Source organism: Gavia stellata, chromosome 2 (assembly GCF_030936135.1).
Source record: "Gavia stellata isolate bGavSte3 chromosome 2, bGavSte3.hap2, whole genome shotgun sequence".
In the NCBI taxonomy this organism is placed as follows: Eukaryota; Metazoa; Chordata; class Aves; order Gaviiformes; family Gaviidae; genus Gavia; species Gavia stellata.
This window is the reverse complement of record NC_082595.1, coordinates 61,080,300-61,104,487: the sequence shown is the minus strand read 5'-3', so window position 1 is coordinate 61,104,487 and position 24,188 is coordinate 61,080,300. Positions and strand designations below refer to the sequence as shown.

At 40.7% G+C, this 24,188-nt stretch overlaps 2 protein-coding genes across 2 annotated transcripts in view; both read left to right on the top strand.

Annotated features, from left to right (window-relative positions):
• The window catches only part of SLC16A10 (solute carrier family 16 member 10), an 82,109-nt gene extending 72,609 nt beyond the window's left edge, over window positions 1-9,500 (top strand). The window contains exons 5-6 of the mRNA XM_059835255.1: window positions 2,619-2,847; window positions 4,073-9,500. Of these exons, the coding sequence (XP_059691238.1) occupies window positions 2,619-2,847; window positions 4,073-4,308 (465 nt within the window). The 3' untranslated portion in view covers window positions 4,309-9,500. The remainder of the gene's footprint in view (window positions 1-2,618; window positions 2,848-4,072) is intronic.
• Window positions 9,501-12,942: 3,442 nt separating this feature from the next.
• MFSD4B (major facilitator superfamily domain containing 4B) lies at window positions 12,943-20,163 on the top strand. The gene is made up of 4 exons (XM_059835174.1): window positions 12,943-13,158; window positions 13,301-13,469; window positions 16,478-16,594; window positions 18,899-20,163. Exons 1-4 carry the CDS (start codon window positions 12,943-12,945, stop codon window positions 20,140-20,142), a joined length of 1,746 nt encoding a protein of 581 aa, XP_059691157.1. The 3' UTR covers window positions 20,143-20,163.
• The last annotated feature ends 4,025 nt before the right edge of the window (window positions 20,164-24,188 follow it).

The following is a 24,188-nucleotide window of genomic DNA, read 5'->3' as shown; positions in this document are numbered from 1 at the left end:
ATTCAAATTTTAGAAATTTCAGAACTCTAGGAAACTCGATGTATGGGTTTTGATACGAGGAGCCTTTGGTGCAAAGTTAATGAATTTCTGATATTTTTTCTCTTTTTGATGCTAAGGAAACATACCTACTACCTGCTGGCTGTTTTCAGCTGGGAATGAAAGAAATTACTGATCACTAGCATGTGAGTGAGAAAACCTTTGAGGATTCTCTAGATTCTGCTTTCCTTGTTTTATCCCGTGATTTCATAATGGTTGCAGAAAAATTAATTTTTTCATATGTTCTTCCATTAAGGATTTTGGATCTCTTTTCTTGATCTTTGATAGGTGATAATTTGGTGTCAAATATGTTCTGTGCATAGTGCATACTGGTAAAGCCATGGGAATATAAGAGGTGCTTAGTTGAGGAGATTTTGCTGAATGAAGAGGGTTACTTGCAGAAAGAGTCACAGCTTCCAGAAACACTGAAGCTTGGGGATGAAGGAGGATATACACTTTTTCCCTCCACACTTATAAACGATATTTTTTTTTTGAGAAAGTAGCAGTGTTAGTGTAGATTTTTGGAAAAGCTTTAGTTAATAACTTGCATGTTACCAACCACTGGGTGTTCTTGGTTTTGTTGTTTTAAAATGAATAACAAGGGAGACATCTAATGGCTATTATCTGTACTACGTTATTGAAAACAAATTCTTAGGAAAGAACCATCTTTCTGAAGATGGAGTATTTGTTGCCATAGTTACATAAAGTTACAGTCCCAGTCTTTATCATCAGGGAATCTATCTCATTCATTTGCATTGATTTAATACCTGTTGTTACACTTTCAGGAAATGTCAATATTAAGATAAAAAGGGAAAAGGTAGCACTGAGATGTTACACATGATTTACAAAACACAAATACCAAACTTACAGTAAAACTACAAGCTTTTTTATTCTTTTCCTTGAATAGCTAGAACTGAAAACTATGGAATTCTGTTTAGGGCATGAACTAGGATGCTTCTGAGTACTGTTGGTTTCACCTAGTTTCAAGCCTGAAAAACACATTCACTTTTGCTAAGTCATGCCCCAGCATCTTCAGCTCTCCTGTTTCAAATCAGCATTTTTGAGGGAAAGTGAATATTCATCTCGAGTATTATTCTGGATTGTCCAACAGTTCATACTATTGTCTTATCTCATGCAAAAATTATTTAAGAATTAATTTTGACTAATGCAAATGAAACCTCTTTCCTCTTAGAACTTTACTGTCTCATAATTGAACAATTTATAAGAGTTCTACCCAGCAAGTTCAACCTTCATCTTTCTGTTTCTGCATTCTTTCTCAAGGACCTGTTTTGCTGGATTTTGCTTTATAAATTCTGTCTTTAACAGAATGATGCATTCTGTCTCTTCTGGATACAAAGTTTAGTGATTCTGGTTTTATTGCTGCTTTTTACCATAATATGATAGATAATACAAAGAATCAGGTCAACAATATCTTGTTTAGAGTTTGTCTACAGATAACCACATTACTACTTAGATATAAACTAATCTCAAATAATATTTGTATTTTCTGTATCAGAATACACAGAACTGAGAATTTCTTCACATCTATCCTTAAGTTCCTGTAATGAGTCCAGTTCTTCAGTGTTTCTATTTCTGTACCATACCTCAGATGCTTCACAACAGTTTTTCTTTAGTATGCTAAATAAAGTACGTTACTTAAAAGAATTGTTTTGCTGTCCTGAAAATTAAGTTTCTTCTAGCTGTCTGCTTAAAGGCTTTTCCTAATGAAGTAATTTATTTGATGTCACTTACCCGTCAAAAAATTGTGATGTCTAGTAGTTTTTAAGTGACCTTGTTTTTTTTAATGGTCTACAAGTGATCTATGCATAATGCATATATCTTGTTTGGAAAATGTGTTTGTGCAGTCACGTGGGACATTGGATTCCTATGCTGACATATGGATGGTGCACAAGCAAAACTCTTACCTTTTTTATTTTCTATTTAATTCTGCTTCATCTTCCTGAAAGATAAGAGTTTTATTCCTTTAATTTATATCAAACAAATAATAATCTTAATCTAAGATTATAATAGAAAATCTTTGTAAGTATGCATGCCTACAGGAATACAGCAAGATGCCTTTATGTGGAAGAATTGAAATGAGACTTTCAAATACCACCTTTGTTGAATACAAGCACCCTGAAGTAATCACTCATAATACTGATATTTTTACTTAAATTACAACAGTGAGGAGTCTAATTATAGTGTTTTAGCTATATTAAACTTTCAGTATTTTTGTGGCTTTCATTTGTGAAAAGAGTAGAGAGTAACTTTTCAAAAAATGTTGGTGCGTGAGAAATGACCTTACATAATCAATCATAAGTTGATTACAAATGCATTTTGAAAACTTGTGAAATGAGTAGTGGAATTTCTTTGATTGCATGGCATGACAGTTACATGCGTCTGGTTTATCTTGGTATGTAACTTCTGATGGTGGTATTCCATGGAGACTGCTTATATTTATTTTAAAGTAAATGCAGACAGACAATTTAATTCACTACAAATGCAAGAAAGCTCATCTGTTCCCTTTATCTTTGCTGATTTGATGCAACATGGTTTTGTATTTTATCCTTGGTCATGTTTAGGTGGCCTCATTCTTCTTTATTGGGTTGATGTCTATGATGATTCCACTGTGCCATGTCTTTGGAGGTCTCATTGCTGTCTGTCTCTTCATGGGCCTGTTTGATGGGTGCTTCATTTGCATTATGGCTCCTATTGCCTTTGAGCTTGTTGGGGCTCAGGATGTCTCCCAGGCCATAGGATTTCTACTAGGACTCATGTCAATACCTATGACAGTTGGTCCACCCATTGCAGGTAAGCATAGATATGGTCTGTAGCTGTAAATATGTTTCTACGGTTGCATGACTTTTTTTTTTGGCCATATTTTCTGTTCCTACATCATATGCAGTGCACTTACATTGGAAGTTTTCTTGGTATGTGCTCCAGAATATATGGTGAATTTAACTGCTGCTCATGGGTTATTAATTTACTGTACTCTTTAAAGTTTGCTTCAGTCTTTTCTATTAGCTTATGCAGATGTAAAACATTCCTCAAAAGAAAGACAGGTTTCCAGTTGGACTGAGGACCTGACATTTTCCATGCTGTTGAGGTGACAGCCTATATGTTGATTGTGTTACAGAAGGACTCCAAATTAAAATCTGAAAACTAATTGGACTCCAAAATTTGCTCGTGCAAAAACAATTGTGAGGATAAAAGCTCCAGTCACTTTAATTGCTTCTAATAAGTAGGAACACTGGCTTTTTCCATTCTTTGGTGGGAGACTGTTTGACAAAGTACAGGTTTTGAAGATGAAAACTGGAAGTTCTTTGGGAGGTGGAAATAGCTTAACCTATAATCCTTATCACTGATGATTTTCAATCATAACTTGCCCTTTCAATCATAACTTACCCTAAGGTCTTGTGAGTGCTTCTGAAAGATACTTAGTAAGATGTAACTGAACTATGCAGCATTATAAAGAACAAAATTTTAAAGCTAGAACAGCACAGACTACGTGCTTCCTGATCTGGATACACTATCACAACTATTAATACTTAAATAGAATTTGATTAATTGGAGGAGTTTTGAAAGCAGAGTGAATTGTTGGAAAACACACTTTTTAGTAAGAGGCTACCAGGAATGCAATATATGCAGTATATCTAGAATAAGATTAAGAGGCACCTTGATCAAAGGCAACTGTTGCCAAAAGAGGGAGAATTTCTCCAAGTCATTGCAAGATTCAAGTGCTGGAGAAGCTGAAATGAGCAACTTTCGAATAGGAAATATGGTACATGTTTTTAATGGTGGGTGGTAATTAAGCAGTCGAGTGGTGATGTACTGAGTTTTTTGTTATTTGGAATCTTTAAATCAATTCTGGAATACCTTTCCACCTAAATATACCTATATTTTGGTCATCCGGTAGTCAGATTAGTGGTTATAATAACCTGTGCCAGCTCTCAAGTTTCTGAATCCAAAGAAAAGACATGTTTTCTGTAGATTCCTGAGGCCCCATTATTTATCAGTGTTAACTCTGTCTTTCCAGGTTTGCTGCGTGATCACCTCGGCACCTATGATGTTGCATTCTACCTGGCGGGAGTCCCTCCCCTTATTGGCGGAGCTATATTGTGTTTCATCCCCTGGGTCCATGAACGGCAGAAGTTAAAAGAGCGAGCAAAACCTGTTGATGGAGAAACTACTGAGAAGATGCTGGAAAACAAAAGCACTTCGGTATCGGACACTACAGAAAAGCCGGTCAAAGAAATGGAATCTGGTTTTTGATGCTTTCTTGTCCTGTACCAGCCCGACCTTCCTCTACTGAAGCTAGATTTGTACTTTTTGGCTGAAGATACTATATGATACTGAAGAAGTCTTGAACTATTGCTCAAATCGCGAAACTGCTATAAGAATCTTTTATACCATTGAACTTCTTTTTGATGAATCGTTGAGTTTGATTTCAAGCCACATTTTCAAGTTATTTGAAGTTTTGTAGCATTAGTGTGTACGTGCGTAGTGATTCTGTGTGTGAAGAGAATATTTTTCTAATCCATCAGAACCTATTTCTGGAAGTGTGAAAGCTGGTTTTGGTTCACTGACCCAGGATTCTTCAGTAACTGTTATGGTCCATCCAATGCAGGCATACCCGTGGGTGTTTATACTGGGAAATGCAGTAGCTCTTATGACTGATTTGTTTTTTGAAGTTTCTCATGCTGTTTTACAGTCTGCTACAATTCTATACTATGAACTCAAATATGCATCTTTTTGTTTCCCTTAGCTTTCTAATGATTTCAGCAAGAGTTAAATTATTAAACATCTGTGTTATTTTCTTTAAATATACCAGCCTGCTCGGTTTGCTTAAACATTCACTTGTTTTTGCATTGATTCACCTTTTCACAGCAGCCCCAACAAAGAACATCAAGGATGAAATTTTTGATGGGCATAACTTTGAATATGCACAAACTAAGCTCTGAGTGCAAACACATTCAGAAGTAAAGCTGCTTGAATGATAGATTTTTTTTTTTTATTTGGTGAAGGCAATACTTTTAATGTATATGTGTAATTTTTTTTTCAGCTAAACCTCAGAATAGCTGATAGTTTTGAAATTGTACTGACAGTGATACTTTGGAGCAGTATTGTTAATTACACTGAATTTCAAATTCTTCTGTTGTACTTGTTAGGTTCTTTTTTATTCGTAAAACCAAGACAGCTTTAAAGAATACATTCAAAGTGCAATAATAAGTCGGGTTTAACGTGGAAATAGACACGAGCTATTAAAGTGACATTCAACAATTAAAGATTTTTGCACTAAGTGAACATGCAGGTTTATTATAGGTCTTTATAGCTGTGTAGGATATAGCTCCATATTTTATTCAAATATAAAGAAATGTCATTGCATGTCCTATTTCTTGCTTAACATACTAAACATGGCCCTATTACTTTTACATATTCTTAGGTATTATGCACTGTTTGTCAAGCAGGTATTTCTGAAAACCTCATTCTCTGAAAAATGTTTGAAAGCATATTACTTTGAGATGAAAACAGTGCTTTTCAGTTCATCATAAAACACTTCCAAGTATATTGTTTATTTCTGGATATGGATCAGCAATGCAGTGGAGTACTTAATCATTCTTTATTTCAGGTCCATTCAATACTATTATTTTTTGTTTTCTTGTTTAGAAGTGTCATAGCAAAGAGTAAACTAAATGTTGAACACTGAAATGCATTTTCTTAATTAGTAACGAAACCTGTTCTTCACATAAACCACAGAGGCATACTGTTTTCAAATGATAACCTTTATTGTGTTTTCTATTTTTATTATTTTTCTTTCTCCAGAGTTGTAGTAAATTGCTGATAAAGCCCATGCATATTTGTGATATAAAACATTATGTTAGCAATACTATCGCTTAGAATGTTTACATCTATCGACTTATAAAAGTTCTTTAAATATAATAATGCAAAGCATCCTAGTTATTGGAGACCAAAGCTCATACCTCTTTTATATTGCAGAATTTCAATCCCTGCTTTTACATGAGTGAGGTTTAAAAAAATTGAATCTTAAAATGTTAGAGGTGTATGGAGGGACTTGGAGGTGGAAAAAAACCCCAAACATTCTGTAAAACAGAGGTCCCTCTAGGTTCACTGGGATTTGTGCTTCTGCACCTCATAAGTGCTTCTAAAAATGTCATTAAAATATTCATAGTATTGTTAATTAAAACAACTACAAAATGCTGCCTTCTTTACAAAAATGGTGTTACTAGCTTATGCTGTTCTTGTCTGGAGTATTTCTGTAGAACACATTATTCAGTATTATCTTCTATTTGGGCAATGCAAAAGGTGTTGAGTAAGTATGGTAAAAGCCTCTTGTTTACTATTGCTTTGTTATGAAAAATTAGTTTTCATCACAGATCTTACATTTTATGTGTTTTAACTTTGAGTTTTTTAACCAAAAACAAGGCTGCTTTTTAGCACTAATACAATTTGAAATCATTGTGACCAGACATCTTGATGTAATTGTGGCATCTTCCTGACTTGCTGCTCTCTATCTATATAAATTACCTGGGAGAGAAAATAAAATAAGTGTTCAGTTTTAGAAATTATATAGTATATAGTATAGTATAACAAAATAGTATGGATTAATTATTGCCATACCCTTTAAAAATGTATTTGTACATAAAAATCCAAACTCTCAAATTTGAGTAACTAAAAATGTGAATTATGCTCACAAATGTGAAGGATGGCATTTTAAAAAAAAAAAACCAAACCAAACCCCAGAGACTCCAGGAGGAGGGAGGGTATGATGAGTTGATGTTTAAGAGTGAGTACTATGTTAAAACCAGCTAGTGAATGGGATGTCAGACAAGAGGGAAGCAGAGTTAGGAGTAGAAAGCCATGCTTGTGTGATGATGTTGGAATAATGAACCTGTTTCTGTTGTCAGTGCTTGTTTTACAACAATGGTAAAATTGAGAAGGCTTCAGAAAAAACCCAAAATTTCAGAAAAGGTTAAAAGAAAAAAGTAAATTAATGCGTGAGAATTCTTTTAGCACCTTTGCTGTTAGCTTGTATCTATGGGGGAAATATCCAATGGAAAATGCTCTTTATTGGACATAAGCATAAGAAGATTGTGTCCTAAAGCTAGATAAGATGCAGCTGAAATTAAAGTAAAGTTCAGATTGTTAGCGGTGACACTGGCTAACCATTGAGAAACTTTAGAGACATACTGAATTCTGTATGCCCTGTGGTTTTAAACGTGAGGTTAGCTGTCTCCCTTTAAAAAAAAAACAAACCACAAACAAAACCCAACCCAAAACACAGAAAACCCAACACAAACAACTCTTTAGTACATACATGAAAAAATGATTGAATAATGTAGAAATGGTTGCTATTCTGAAAACTAGGAGAGAAAAGCACTGACCATTCAATTTTATTTTGACTGAGTAAATGTAAATAAACTTTTGTAACAATTTATGTTGAACAATTTATATTTCACAAAAATGTGAAAACCTGTTCATGGGATACCTGTTGAACTCATATTTTAGTGACCTAATGCATGCCAGATTTAATCTTGTTGGAGGTAGATTCTAAAATTAGAATATTAGCTTAGTTCAAGAAACCACTTAAATCATTCAGATGTATCCCTCTCTTGAGAACAGTTCATAGAGTACTTTTCATAGACATTGATCTCCCATCCTATAAACAGTAATTGTCTTTTTTCATTAAATGTTCTCAGAGTAAGCCTCAGAAGAAATTGGGTGGAAAGAGGTTCACTTACAAGGGCAGTGTGAAATTTCCACTCCTACTTCATGCTATAATTTAATACACCAGATCTTGAAACCAAGACTAATTTTGAGCAAGGGGTTGGTTTTATGTATGGCTGACATTTAAGTCTTTTCAGCAGGTATGAGAGCCTTGTAAATTTTAATGCATCTGTTCAGCAAAGAGTCTGAAATAATGAAAACCCTTCAGGTTCTTATTTACATCTAAGCTATGCAACAATATACAATGTATAACTAATAAAGTATTGTTGGGTTTATTCTGACTACGTTAAAGGACCTGCACAAGTCTCAAACCAAGACTTCAAATTAACATACTCTTAGTTAAAATGTAATTCAGATATTTGTCTGTTCAGCATTAATATTTAAAATTATTTTGCTAAGTTTACTTTCAGTGACCATTTATGGGCCTTCCTAAATTGGTCACTGAAGTCCAAGATGACATAGCCATTCTGTGGCCATCCTTCAGGGTATATTCAGTATCAGATGATGTAGACAACTGACATTTTTCTCCTTTGGCTCTTGATGTATGATCTCTGGGCATATACATTCCCCCCTTCCCTCTGGAGACACTGGATTGTCAAAGCTGATGTACACTGTATTGGGAATGGATAGTACTTTCCAGCCTTCCTTTCTCAGACATCCTCCCTGCATGAAACCTTTGAATAACCATAGCCTGATAGACTAGGCAAGCTTTTGTGAAGTGGGAGATGTGGGGTTGAATCAACTCAGAAGAGTGCCTAAGGCAGTTCTTGCACATACTAGATGCTTTGATCACACCCTTAGGATGTAAAAGGTGGACATTACCTTTTTAAAGCAGAATGCCCTGCTCAGTTTTTTGCGTCAGATAGTACATGCCCAAGGGACAGGAGATAATCCCCTGCAGCCCCAAAGGAAGTATCTAAGGATGGGAATCAACGCTACTATCCTTAGGATCATCCTTAGGGGTTAGCTTAAGCAGCTGGGTTCTTGCTGCGCTGGCACAGGGCAGCTCCCTGCTTCTCTGCTTGCTGCATGACAGCCCACACAGAGGGGCTTGGCCGTCCCTTCTGAGCAGGGAACAGAGGTGCTGCCTTGCTTGGGGCCTGGGAGCTGGAAGTGTTATGGAAGCTGACTTTCAGGTATCTTAACTCTTCTGTGGGAACTGTCCCTCTGATACTAAAAGAGTGCGTGTGTGTGTGTGTGCGTGTATAGATAAATACAAAGTATTTTGACCAGGGCATACACAAACATTCTGCTTTAACTACAGGAGCTGTAGCACTGGAATGTGGGAGACAGCTGAGGAAGAAGTAATTGTTTTCGTTTGTGTGTTTCACTGTTGACAAGCACAGCACCATTACAGTTCCAGCCAGCCAGTGAGTTTCTAGTAATGTAAACTTTGGCATATTTTCAGTATGCCTTTTAGTCTTACATATATAGTGTCAGCATTTTTAATGCTTCAGAACTGTGTATGCTAAGATTAGAGTGATTTTATACTAAAAATTTGTGATAATATTGATAACACTGACATGTTTAAGTATCTTTATAGACATCATATTTTGTATGTTGTTTTTGATATTAAAGGATATATGTTTTGCTAGCCTTAACTCCAAAGTTCTGCTTTGTTAGAAGGGTAAGAAATGAATGTCGATAATGTTTTTCATGGTGCTAAAGTAACTGTGATCAGTCTCAAATTATTCAGAATAAAGATGGTAGTTCTTAAGTGCCCTGTTTGTTACTGCATGCGTAATTTTTAGTCTCGTTCTCCTGTAAAACTTGTCATTTTTTAAAAGTAATTTTGTGTTTATATTCTGATAATTGTTGAATCTCATGTGCAGACTTTTGTATAAAAGCCTTTACAACTTTTATTACCACTGCGTTCTGATTGGAATGTCCCTATTATATTTGCTCCTAAATTAAATATATGCAACCCATTTCATTCTGATGGCACTGACGATCCATTTTAAGACCAAAGGTTTATAAACCTAAACTACTGACTTCCAGAGTTAGGTGCTTCTGAAAATTTTATCTACTCTATTTTTCCATTCCGGGGTTTAATATTAAACTTACGGAACAGTTGCATTCATAAAAGGCAGAAGTAAAATTGAGGAAGGGAGGGAAACTGTGTTGGAATAAACTTCAGTGGCGTTTTAAAAGAATTCTGTATGTTTTGCTTCATGAACTGCCAGTGTAATTCAGTGGCCCTTTGATCATTTACTGGCCTACTACCAATTTCACCTTGAATTACCTTGGCATTATGAAGTATGAAATGTTTCCTTATTGACAGCTTCAGTAAATCACCGGAGTTCATTCACCGTTCCTTTGTAGTAGGGCCAAATATTTCCTTTTCTTTAACAAATGTATCTGATAAGGGGGAAACATTCCCATTCCACCTGGGGTTATTCTCGAGACTGCTTGTATTTCCAATTAAAATTTGAAAAAGATGCCCGAAACCTTTATAAGAGCCTGAGTGCTGTTGCCATTTGTACACTCTCAAGGTACAAAACCTCTTTCTTAAGTACCTAAAGCAAAAATGAGGAGAAGCCTATGGAATACCTTTCACATACTTTTGTACCTTTTTCAGGAACCTATTTTTATACCAGTATTTATCATGAAAGCTAATTAACAAGCCAAAATACTAACATCTAGGAATGTGGTTTGACTTGTGTATGATTTTCAGAAAAGAAATACTGTTGTTGTTATACTTGAAATTACTGTGAAATACTCTCTAGCTGCAGACCTATGAACAGAAGCTCAGCAGTGTGCTGCAGATGCCTGATAGTAAGGGTTTGCACTTGTTGCAAAGGTATTAATATGGCTATGAACAATCAGATTTGAGTGTTATCTTGCATGGTTATTTGTGGTAGCTAGATTTTTTTCTTAATACATATATCCATTCCCTCAGGTTATCCTGAACTGGAGCTGTACCTGCAACATGCTAACCAGTGCCATGAGAAACAGAATTAGGTTGCTGCAATCTACATACAGTGGCTGTTGTATTCTAGCATGTATTTCTGTTCTGAACAACTCGGAAAACAAAACAAAAAACCCAACTTGGAATTATCTTTGAGTTGTTCGTGAGGCTTAAAAATAACAAGTATGCTGAAAGTTAAAGCCTTTCTTATAGAGAGTAGCACCTCTGTGCTGAACAGCAATAATGAAATGAAACACTTTGAAAAGCCTGTGAACTGCTCTTGGCAAGTAGTAGAAACGTATATAGGTTTTAATATAAAAGGAGACCTAACAACTCTGTGTGTCTTGGCAAGTTTTGTAAGTGTGACATGACACATGCGATGTAGAAGACAAAGACCTTGTATGCTAAGTTTTCTGAAAGGTCCAGTATTGTGTAAGTTATGTGATAACACGGATTTAGAGAGGGGAGAAGAAAAAAAAAAAAAAGGCAGCACCTGCTTTGTCTGACCTAGTGGATACAAGGAATGCATTGAGAGCAAACTGACTTAATGTTAGGGAGGTTCTGTCAAAAAAATACAAAAAATGACTTCTTTGAAAAAAATGTATCATCTGCAGTGTTCACTGCGTGCTCATTACACCATCCACGTAAAGAGAGAGAAACTAAGCCACGGTTTAACAAAGCAATGTTGAGGAGAAGCACGCAAGGTGACGGTGGGATAAGTGCAAGAGTTGTGGCTTCCGCTGGCTTCCTGTGTCACACTGGAAACGGGGCCTGGTGTTGGCCTGCCCGCCAAAGGCCGCGGGCCCCCGAGAGTGAGCTTTGGGCCTTGTCGGGGTCTGTTAAGATCTTACTTCTGTAAGGTAGGACGAGTATTAAAAAAACCCAAACAACTTATAAAAGGGGATCCTAAATAATTAGAATTTTTTAGATCTATTTTAAAACTTGATGTGATAAATGACTGAACCCCAAATAGGATTGCAATTAAAGTTTACAATTTATTAAACGAATAGAGGCAAGCAAACAGCGCTGGGTGCGCCGGGAGTCTCTGCTCCACCAAGACGCACACCGTACAGTTCTTGTTTTTGGTTTATATTTCCCTTGCTGCTACATATTCATAGGAAAGGTTGGTCTTTGTAAATTAATTAGGTCCCCCCCCATATGTGACATGTAGCATGATTTGGGTGGAGAGACGAGTGCTATAGTCATATATGTTTAGCATGACCTCTATAATCTTCATTAGCATATGCAGGGTGTGAGTTGTAATATGCATTTCACAGGTAATGAAGCAAAGGTCAGTTATCGGACACGAAGCCTTTTCGAAGAACAAAGGACCTCTCACATTCCTGTTATTTTACTGTCTTTGCTGACCACAAGCAGGGCTGTCCTGCCTCCACAGGGCCCCCTCCTTATCTGCACCCTGTGTTAGCTGGGCGAGTCTCCACTCCCCCGGGTCGCACAAGAGATAGCAAGGGCAGTCTTAACAGCTGTTTGTGCACAGGAATCCCACCTCATTATCCAAATTCCACATTATCCATCGAGTGACTATAGCCACTCGGATCGAAATCCAAATCACACTCGCATAAAATCGCTTTTGGGGGTATCCCTCACATTAGACTTCTTTTGCTTAATAGTATGCAGTTAGCAACAAAACCAGTTTTGGAATATTTGTCAGGCAACCCTTGCAAGATACAAGAACTATATACATTAACCACTTTGTGTTTCTTAGGCTTATGGTTAACAAGGGTATGTAGGACAGAAAGTCACATTTCATCATGTGACCCTAGCATTGTTTCATATTGACACGAATCAGATGAACACATTTCACATTGATTATTACAGTTTTATTCAGTGAGGCCTGCATATAACGCCCCCTGTTTCCGGTTTCACAAGGGCCCTTCTAGTTAATTGGCTCCTCAGTATACTGAAAGCAGTATGGCACAAGACTGTAGCCACCTGCAGTGTGCAAGCTCACCTGTTAATTGCCCCGGCAAACCAGTCTTAAAAACCCGGCCAGAGGCGGCAGGCGGTGGAAAACTGTCCAAAACCAGCTGCGGCTACCACCGGCCGGTGCGGAGCCGCCGCCATCTTGCGCGGGGGCCCGTCTCCGCGGCAACGGCTATGGGCGGGGCTCGCACGTGGCGCGGAGCACGCCGGGAACTGTAGTCCCCCCGCGCCGCCATGCGAGGGGGCGGTCCCGCGTTGCCCCGCGGGCCGCAGCGGCCGTTGGTGCCGGCGCCGCGGCGCGAGGAGCCATGGCCGGCGCCGAGCGCAAGAAGCACGTCCGGTTCGCCGCCCCGGGGGAGGCGGCGGCGGCAGCAGCGACGGCGGCGGGACCGCGCCTCCCCGCCGCGCCGCACGCGGAGGTGGCCGTGGTCGGCGGCGGCGGCTGGCGCTGCGGCCGGGGCGGGGAGGGAGCCGCACTGCGGTGGTGCATCTCCGGGGCGCTGTGCGCGGCCTTCCTGGGGCTGGTGAGCGCGGGGGGCGGGCGGCTCACGGCACCTGCGGCCCCTTCCCCTCCCGCCGCCGGCGGGCCCGGAGCCGCTCGGCCGCCTCTCGGCGCGGGCGGGGGAGGGCGGCGCGCGAGGTCACCCCCTGTGAAATGTCTTGCAGGGGATGAGCATCGCGGTGCTGGGGCCCACCTTCCAAAACCTGGCCGCCAACGTCCACAAGAACGTCAGCGACATCTACTACATCTTCGTGGGCCGGTCCCTGGGCTACCTGGGCGGCTCGCTGCTCGGGGGGGTGCTCTTCGACTGCATGGACGCCCGCCTCCTGCTCGGTGAGTGCCGGGCCCAGCCGGCCGCACCGCAGCCCCGTGCTGGGTAACGGTCGGTGCCCCTGAGGGAAATCGCTCCGGCAGAAGCGGTTGGGGTCAGCGTGCGCGTCTCTTCGCCTTGCGCGGCCGGCGGGGGAGGCGCGTCGCGTTTGTGCGGCGGCGTGGAGACACGGACGTCGGGGGCCTGTGGCATGTGGGGCTGTTCCCCCTGAATCGGCGCGCTTGTGCTGCCGCTCGCGATCGCGATCGGCGGTGTCGTTCGTCTTCTGACAGCACGCGTGTCCGGCATTACTGCTGTGCAGCATGACTTCCGGGTGGCTCGCCGCACCGGTTAATAGTGGTACTAGGTTTTGAACTGACGAAACCTGTTTGAATTGACCAAAAGGTGCCTTTGGTTTGGGCAAAAAAAGTACAAGGGGTTTTTGGTTTTTTCTTTGTATCAAGTCATATGCTTAGTATAGGTCCTCTTGGAACATACAGGCTTCTATGACGTCGCGCTGTGAAAGGCACAGAGAAAAAGGGGAAGCTGTGTTTTGGCTTTCATGTGCACCCAGTGGAAACCTCCTGCAGTCATGCTGAGGGACACGTCTGTGGGGAGAGCTTCGTAAAACCCTTCCCTTCTTAAAGCTTAGCAGAAGTGTTCATTTTCATATACCAGACAAAAGTACTAAGATTTTGACTGGAGGGCCTTAATCAAATTAGAACTTCTTTCAAGTGGAAAAATATTAAATACCACCCGTGATGGTGGAAACTTGTTGCTCAGTTGCTGCCTACCTATGAAAATGTTTAAACTCTGTAAGAACCACAGTTTATGATCTTACCAGTTTTTGGGACGTGTGGAAACTCTCCAGTAGGAGCACAGGACTGGCTTATCTGGGCAGAGCGGGGCTGCTTGGCCGTCAGGTCGCCAGGAGCCACGCTCAGCATCCAGAAATGAGGTGTTCATTTGAGTCACTTCAGTGTCTCATTCAGGTAGAGCCTCTCGGAGCACACCTAAAATAGTGGAAGCCCTGTCTTTCTTCCTTTCAAGTGCAGTAATGGCAGTGTGTGCGTTCATGCTGTAAGTTAGGGACTAAACCAGATACCAGGGCTCACTCTTTTCCTTCTCCTTCCCATACCTGTACTCAGGGAGGTTCAAACAGAACTGTGCATCCCCTGAGGACCGTGTTGTCATCACGGGGGCGGTTCTGAGAATATGAGAAGGTCCATTTTCCATTGCTAGCATTTGAACTAAGTCTTTTTTTTATCCCTGTATGTCTATCTCCTGCTATCAGAAGCAGTCATGTCATGTAATGTCTGTCTGTTTCTTCTCTCTTTTTTCCGCCCTCTTCTTGTCTTCCCCTCACTGGACCAGTTCCTCTTATTTGCTCTTGTTCTAAGATGTCTTTATTTAGTCTCCTCCCTTTATTCTTCTCCTCCAGAACACCTGTACAGTGGGTTTCTTTTAGTCTTCTTGTACATCTGACAGAGTTGTCTGTGTCTGACGTTTGAGACTTTACCTTCCATAATAGAATTAATTCACCTGTGGAAGTATGAACTTGAAATAGTTTGGTATTTATTTGTTTTCCTGATGTATCACATGGGATAGCTGTCTATCAACAATGCTTGGAAATTGATTCATCTCTCAATTCTTTGCAATTTGGTAGCGTTTATGGCAAAACCACAATTTGAACTCCTGCATCTTCTCTCATTTCTATCATCTGAGGGCTGCCTGTAAGAGATTTTTGCTCGTGTAGTTTTACCTCCCATCTTTCAACTGCTGACACTCTGCTACTGTACAGAGAAAAAATTGAAGACATAATCTGTCTTTGTCAAGGAAGCTTTTAAGTACCAGTCTTCAGGTGAAGAGCTGAAGTGGACAACTGAGAACTTGCTGAGAAGTTAATTTTCAGCTCTGAGTGGGGCATCTGAGAAGCTGTACTTCATAGACCCCATGTTTAGCCTTTTTTCTATACAGCTCAGTGTGCTAGCCTTCAAAAACACCTCGCTAGGGCTCTAGGGTTCTGGATATTTATTTTTTCCTTTGTTGTTGTTGTTTTTATTTGTAATTAACCTATGTTCTTAATTATATCAATCCCCATTAATCTTTAAGTGTCTGCCCCACCAATGATCAAGCATTGATTTGAAAAATAATAGAGACGTCTGAACTAGTACAAGCTTTCTAAAAACCTAATAGTGTATAGTCAAGATATTAATTGCAGATTATTTTATTACAAAGGTGATTATGAGCATAGAATTTAATTGCTGAACTTCCTTCCAAATTGTAATAAAAATAATTTCCATCTGCTAAAAAATATGTTTTGAAATGGTGTGTTGTACGTGCAGTTAATAATAGCAAAACTAACACAGTTAATGAATTGCTGCTAAATTTATGATGAGAAATTTTGTAGTTCTGTTTCTTAAAACTCCAGAAATCCCTTGGAATACATCCCTCATGTGAGAACAGAATATAAATGAAAGTCAGCATTTTTGTATGGAGGTCACTTGTTGGCCAAGGTGCCATCACTTTATAGGATTTTAAGAGTTTAGTGATTTGGGTTCTTTTAAAATGGAGCCAAATTTAATGCTCTGTAGTTCTTAGAGGAAAAACTTCATACTGTTCAAAACCATGTTTTACTTCTTTTATGGTAAAGTAACATTTCTAGATCAGAAGTTTGCAGAAGCTACTGAAATAGCACTTCTAAATCAAAAGTTTGCAGAAGACGACTTCTTAGTGTTCTAGCAGCAGATGCTACTCCCTTTGCAAATAAACCTCTAGCAAAACAGGTTTTTCATGTAACGTTTGTATTCGGATGAAGTTCCTTTTTTCCAGGTGAAAAATGAGTCTATTGAACTTTCTTGCTGCTCCTGCTAATAGTGAATTGAGGTAGTTAGGTTACATCACCTATTAGGATTATCTGTAACTTTAATAATTATGAATGTATTTGTATTTCTTGGTCTTCTGTATGTTTTGTAGTTTAAATGGAAATTGTAGTTTGTGGGGTTTTTGTTTTGTTTTTTAACCTTTCCAGCATTATCCATGTTTGGAACAACGGTTGGTCTTTATGGGATACCCTGGTGTAAGAAATCCCTGCTGTTAACTGTCTTGATGTCAGTTATTGGAGCTTCCATGGGAATTCTAGACACAGGTAAGGGACCATGTGGTCCAATAGTTCCTTCACCGAACTAATTGGAAACTTCGAGCTCACCAAACTGTTGCTGGTATTTCATGTGACGCATCTTGAATTAGAAGAGGGGAGCTGTTTTACCTGGCCGGGATTCTTGGATTATTCTGGTCCTGAGACTTCCAGTGTTTGTGTCTCTCTAATAGGCCTTCCTTAAGGGACTTGGGGAGCTGGGTTTCTCTTGTTTCCTGGAGAAGATTAATACGCATTTCAGTGGGCAATTAACAGTCGTAAAGAAAGTGTCACATGCTCTTTAAAGAGTGGTTTCTTTAAATTACTCATCTACAGGAAGCTGTTTGGGTTACGGTTCATTACTGCCAGCTGGAACTAAGGTGTTTGCAAGAGAGATTCTCACAGTTGCTCTGTTGGAGAGCTGGCCACCTAAAGCTGGCCAGGTGGCGCTTGGGGATTCACAGCAGACATTTACTGCCGTAGCTCACTTACAGCAACATGGCATCCGTCTCCCTGAATTAAGGGATATTTGCTGCCCTTGGCCAGCCTTGCTAGGGTGTTTGGGAATACAGGTTTATTCTGTGCCCCAAATTGTAAGTCTGTGGCACGTATGAATGGACTTGAAAAAACACTTTTGCTGGAAACCTGTTGAAAACCAGTTTCTCAGTAGAGGCTCCTTATTGGAGGAAGATGTACCGGTGAAGTTGCAGAGCAAAGTTGCAGTCTACAGCTGTGGTTGGAAAGGTCAGTTTCACCAGAGGTATGAAAAAGAAATTCCCATAGAAATTAGTTCATTGGGCATGGCTTAGAAAGGGTGAGTTAGCGATGGCTGGCTGTAGCAGGTGACTTGGATCAGGAGGTGAGGTCACAGCAAGAGGCCTAAGCATGCTCAGAGATGAGCGGGTGACGCTGGCGTACGTGCAGATGGGGACCAGGAAACAACCAAAAATACGTCAGCAGTGGAGTGTTCAGGCATTGCTGTAGAAGGTGGTGGTGAAGCCGCAACAGGCGGCCACTCACCTGGCACCTCTCCAGCGATGTGCCAGCAGTGTGCTGGCTTTCCTGGCTTACTGAGGGAGCCTGTGGTTACTTACTAGCCAGCAAGGTACAACTGGATCCAGTTAACCAGCTTCGGGGCAGGCTCATTTCTGAGAAAAAGCTGGCTAATGAATTAGCCTAGCTATCCAAACAGCTCTGGAAGCATCCCAGCCAGGGCTTGGTTTCAGTGGCTGGGCTGGTAGGCAACACAGAGGAGCGATGGCTGCACGTGTGAACCATCTGCCCTAATTCTGCGGAGCTTGAGGGAGCTCTGTTAACACTGAAGAGAGCGTGGTATAGGATCCAGTAGTGAAAAAAGATGGGTTTGCATGGCACAGGTTATGCTAAATAACCTGAGTGCAGAGGTCTATTTGCTGCCTCTGGTAGGATCATGATACATGGCACTTGGTTTAAAAATTCTTCATGTGGGAAAATCCTGTCGGCTTACTGTAAAAATGCCTTCAGTGGGTGGGGTGCTGCTTGGAAGTCAGACCTTTGAGGCAGGGAGACTTCCCAGCAGGAGAGACTAAGAGCAAGGCAGTAGAGTGTAACTGAATCAATTTGGAAGAGTGTTAGTGCTGCGTGACAGGGGTTGCTGTACTGTAGCACAGAAATTTAGTTACTGTTCTTATTTTCCTGCATTCTTCTCAGGGACTACTTAAAAATGTCTCTCTGAGATCTTATTTTCCAGCATTATTCTTGATCGGAGGGTGTTGTAGTTTGGTCTCTGTGGTGGTATTATTGTAAACCTTTCCACTTCTGGAAATAGCACAAGTCATTTGAACGCAGTTGGGGTAGTCCCAGCCCATCAGGAGCAAGCAATTCTTGGTATTTTCTGGGATGTTGTTTAATGAGGCCTCTGATTCTTAGCATTGTGCATCATTGCTTTTAAAACTTACAGAAATGAGAAGCAGTTAAATTTTCTCTTTTGAAAAAAGGCTGAAAAATGCTGCAAATTGTCAAGTAGGGTAATGAAGTACAGCCATTGCTGCTGGATTAAGCCAGTGTGTGGCTCTTCATTTTGACTGCTGTGACTATCCTCCTAAAGCTCAAGTAGTATCATGTTGGTTTGAGGTGCTTGCAGGCAGACTTTCAGTTAACTCTTTCAGTTAACTACAATTTTGCACATTGTATTTGCTAAATCTGGTATTATTGCAAATTGAATTAATTATACAGGTTATGGTTTGTTTTGTCGTGTTTCCCCCCCGCCCCCAAGATTTTAAACCAGTGTCTGGTTTCAGACTAAAATAACTGAATCCTCCTCTCTCCGATCTGCAGGTGGCAACGTACTGGCACTGAATACCTGGGGAGCAGAGGCTGGGCCACATATGCAGGCCTTACACTTCAGTTTTGCTGTCGGTGCATTTGTGGCTCCGATCCTGGCTAAAATGGCCTTGGGAGGCTCTGAATCTAAAGACTTTCCCATAACTGGAAAGACAAACCAGTCTGTTCCGAGGTCTGTGCCAACAGCATCAGCTGCATCAGCTGCGTCAACACTGCAACACCATCTTGGTGCAGATTTTTTGTGGTCCTATGTTGTCATAGGGACCTATCTTCTGTTTGTTTCTTTCTTCTTTTTTATTTTGTATTCAAAGGGCAGCTCAGCTCGAGACAAATCAAAGGCTTCTCTGCAGAAATGCACATTTGCCAAATACCACTATGCCCTTATTACTCTCCTGTTCATATTCTTCTTCTGCTATGTGGGAGCGGAGGTCACTTACGGCTCTTACATATTTACCTACGCAAAGGTCTTTGCCGAGATGAAAGAAAATGAAGCAGCCGCTTTGAATTCTGTCTTCTGGGGTGCATTTGCTGCTTGCAGAGGAGTGGCAATATTCTGTGCTGCTTGCTTGTACCCTGGCACCATGATCCTGCTGAGTATCATAGGCTCTGCTGTCTCCTCCTCGTGCTTGGCCTTCTTTGCGACGTACCCAGCCTCGCTGTGGGTTGGAACCGCTGTGTATGGAGCGTCAATGGCTACCATCTTTCCCAGTGGCATTTCCTGGATAGAACAGTACACGGTAGTGCAAGGAAAATCGGCTTCTCTGTTTGTGATCGGCGCCGCGCTGGGCGAGATGAGCATTCCTGCCGTGGTGGGGCATCTGCAAGGAAGGTTTCACCACGTTCCTGTGGTTATGTACGCTGCTTTGGTGACTTCTGCAATGACAGTTGTACTCTTCCCTCTGATGTACACGTTGGCCAACTCTCCCAATGAGAGCGACTTGAAAGAAATGGGTGAGAGCGAGGACCGGAAAGCGTTGCTGTCAAACTCTGGGCTTAATGAGGATGAAGAGGATGAGGAGGATGCGGGAGAGTGGAACGAAGCAGACTTTGAGGTAATAGAAATGAATGACACGCTGAGAAACTCTGTGATAGAGACTTCCCGTAAGATACCCGGGGACTCTCCAGCCAAAGTCTCTCTCCAGCCCCACCTGGACGATGTATTGCGCGGTTCTGCAGTGGTTGGTGGTGGTTCCCCTGGGCGAAAAAATGTGAATGTTGACCGGGAGAAGAATGATTAAAGTAAAAGCTGGCTTTTTTTTTTTTTTTAAAAAGGGAAATGCAATCGAATTGTCGAAGTGGTTCAAGAATCCTTTGATAGTGGCGCAGAGCTCAGCGTGTTCATCTCTGCATTTGTCCGGCCCTTTCTCCTCTTTCATTTTCAGTCTGTAGCGATGTACCTTGGAGTGGGGAAGTCTACCGTGAGGTGAATGGGGTAACGTGATAAAATGTGTAGACTATACCGAAAATGTTAAAATGCAAGAGCCATTTTCTAAATGCGAGGCATGCATTTAAGTAATATATGCTGTAATAAGAACTAACTAGGAAAGAAGAGCGACTGCTCAGACCAGTCAGTTTTTTGGGGGGTGGGCGGAGAGTGCAGTTCTGAGGTGCTTCGTCACAAAATGTTTTCAAGAGAGAGGAGAGAAATCTGTTACCTGTGACGCTGAGCTTGCTTATCTTGTGAAAGAGGAATGTTTCTACTGCATTGAAAGTTTGTGTGAAGTAAACCAGGAAATCCAGTCAAATGTCAGGTGATGTCCAGCAGCTGTAAATCGGATGGCCTATCAGCAAACTATATAATTTTCTGGTTCTGTCACTAAGATGAGAAAAAATTAAAAATTAATTTTTAGGGGTGGAGCCATGCCTTTGGGTCATTTAAAAGCAGTGTATGGGAAGGGCGACAAAATGGGTCGTATTAATCTGCTGTAATGCCTAACTCTGATTTACTAGTTGAACAGTGGTGACAAATCTAAATAGTCTGAAGTACTTGTGATGATTGTACTTGTGATTTTAATAATTACTGCACTACCACTGAAATCAAGAAATGTATGAATAAGATGATAAAATTATATATAAACAGATTACTTACTTAATATATGGTATTGACATAGGGCTGTGATATTTTTAAGCCAGTTGTTTAAATTAAGGTTGTAATAACTGTTCTGGCTTCCTGTGCCAGTCTTCAACATCGTGATGTGTTAAAATGAAAATTTGAGAATGAGAGGGAATTACTGATGAGACAGTCCTTTCAGGTTGTCCTGTACCATCACTTGCCCCTTGCCCCTTGGATTGGTGTGTCATTTGGGTTCTGTTTCTTTGGGTGGTGACTTACAGGCAGACTCTTCCTAGAGGAGCGGCAGTGGTTTGTATTTGCAGGTTCCTTGCTGCTAAGCAGGAAGACCCGCGAGGGCCCAGTCGTGCCAGCAAGCCCTCCCCAGGAAGCGCAGAAGCAGCAGCAGCTAATGGCAAAAATCTGACTCAACCAGCATCAGTCTTGCCATTTGTCTGCTTGAAACTCCAAATTTGTAGGTTGAGTAATTTTTAGGGCTGTGTGATCAGAACGTGCTCATGTTTGTTAGGGATTTTTTTACTTGGCGCTGTTGTGAGTGTTTTTCTTGCTAAAAGAAGTTTGATTTACTAACAAAAGAGTTCTAGATGTAGTGTAGCACAGAACCTTATGTGTTCAGCGTATTTTCAGCGTGTTTTTGTTTCCTCTCTTGTCCTCTGAGTGTGCAACCCAGAACCTCATGGCTTTTTCCTTTCTTCTGAGAAGTTAGTAAGAAGCAGGAATCAACTTGTAGTGAAAAATGCATTATTTTTTTGCATTTTGCCCTGTCGAAGGGCCTCCCTCTCCCTCCGCTGTCGGCACTTAAATGCCATTGTGTTTTTGCCTTTTTTTTTTTTTTTTTATTGTGTGTACATGCCCTCCCGTGGCATCTTTTCCAGTGCAATGCATGAACCTGCACTTTAAAATATGGCCTTGTTTCACTTGTTACATGAGGGTTCTCTTCTTTGCTTAAAGCAATGGTAAATGCTTTTAAATACCAGGCCAAGTCCTGCTCTAGGTACGTGTGGCAGCATGTATGGCCTTGTGCGTTCAGTTCGTTTCATACGATAACAAAGGGAGTGGCGTGGCAGAGGGAGCGACTTCAGCGAGTGTGGGTTCAGCAGTAGGGGATGTTACCTGATGGTAAGGACAAATCCTGCTGGTGGATGGCAGGGGGTGATAACTGCTTCGGCTCTGCTTTGGTGGGAGTCCCTGCCCCCCACCCCCGGAAGGTTGCAGGTTTCCTTTGGTAGAAACTGGGTTCAGTGCAGGACAAAGAAAGAAAGATATGGAAATGGTTCTGTGGCAGCTCCCCACTGAAACCGCAATCCATAGGCTTTACCTGAATTGATGGTGATGTAAAAAAGTTTCCCCACACCCGAGATCATGTTGCCAGAAGAAAATTAGTTTAAGAAACTCACCTGACACCAGGAAGGTTTTAAGTAACCCCCAATTCATACGCTAATTTTTGGAATGAAATTCCAAACTGGAATGTCCTGCATGCAAGATTGTTCTCAGGGATAGTTTACACATTTTGCATAATCAAGTACTAAAAAAACAGAAAATGAAAGCCACATTGGTAAATATGCTGTAACCTCTTTGAACCTTATCTACTTACTGCTTGTATATACACATTAATTGTGTTTCTGACTAAAGTCTTCCCAACAAATGTAAAAAATACTGTGCAAAACAAAGATTTTTTTTTTTTTTTTACTGGCTGTATTAATTCCTGTGTGAGTCACGTGAATTCATCCCCATTTTTCCCCTTAAAAGCAGGAGGCCTGCGTAGTAGAAATGGAGCCACAGCCTGGAATGCCAAGGTAAGAGCAGCCTGTTGCAGAAGGTAAAGGATCCAAAAAGCAGTGGCAGGAAGACAGTGGAACTCACATAGTTACCGTGAGAGGTACCGTGTAGCATCAAGTCCGATTGATAGGTGGAGGCCTGCGTCTGGATGATGTCTAAATTTTGAGTCATCTTAGTGAGCACTTAGAGTCTTCACTGTCTTAGTTCTGGCCTCAAACTTGAAACAGAATATACTTGCAGAACTTGTTCTCCTCATCCCCTAAAAGCCTGCTTTTAATAGCAGGGGCTGCCCTTTAATGAAAATGAAATCTTTAAAGCAATTTAAGATTAAAACAGATCTAGGATGTTTCTAGCAATGAGCCCAGCTCGCAGCAGCTCCAGCCATCCTTGATGTTCAAGGCTGTAGCTCTCCTAGTTCTTGGATTTTGGTGTTCTCAAGGCTTGTTTTTAGACAATGAATGTTAGTTTTTACATGTTTAAATTTCCTTCCAAAGTAAATTGCTTGCTGCCATACACAGTTAAAGTGAGGATCTATTTACAGTGCCTTTTCAGTTACAGATCCTCCAGAAAGCTTCAACAGTTAAACTTACATGTTATGGGTTGAAATTACTTGAAGTAAACTGTATTACTTCCCTAGTGTAAGCAAGGCAATGGTAAAGTAATCTCTGTGTTCAGGACAAGAACTATGGCCCATGGGTTAGAATAGATATCTGAATTTATTAAGAATCATATTTTTGTCCATAAAGCCAGGAGTGAGTTGAAGATGAGCACTTGCCCATTTACCCCAGTGTCAAAGGTAAGTAACCTCTTGCAGTTCAACGTCATTTAATATTTTTATTTATCACTGAAGCACTGCCAAATGCTGGATTGTACCACAAGCACTAACACGTTAGTCCTGGCATTTGCACTTTTACTCTGTACATGACCAATGCTAGAATGCAAGAGGAGGCAAAAGTTTTGTGCCTCGATGGGGTTTTTTTAGTTACTTTGCATAAAAGCGCATTGCAGTCTGTGGATGTTCTATGATATATTTAATAGTTTTTATTCTGCTTGGTGTGGGTTTACATTGTACTGTATAATGTGAAATTTAATAGACTGACTTGTATCTTGAATGTAATAAATTCTTAACTGGAAGAGGCACTCAGGTTCCTTGATGTAAATAAAGTTTTGTTCTATTTTTCAAAGCTACTCTGGACTTCTAAATTTAAAACTTACTCCTGTTTTGACAAATGGAAACCTGGAAATGTTTCTCTTCTGGCGTGGGGAAGGCCTCCAAGAATCGATACCGAGGTTTGAGATCCTAAAGCTGAAGCTGGAAACTGAATTGTGGATTCTTAACTCTTCTTTGAGCAGTCTTGTTTACATTACTATTTGTGTGGCAAATGAGGGAAACAAAGGTGTCTGCAATTGAGCATAAATATAAAAAAAGGCATA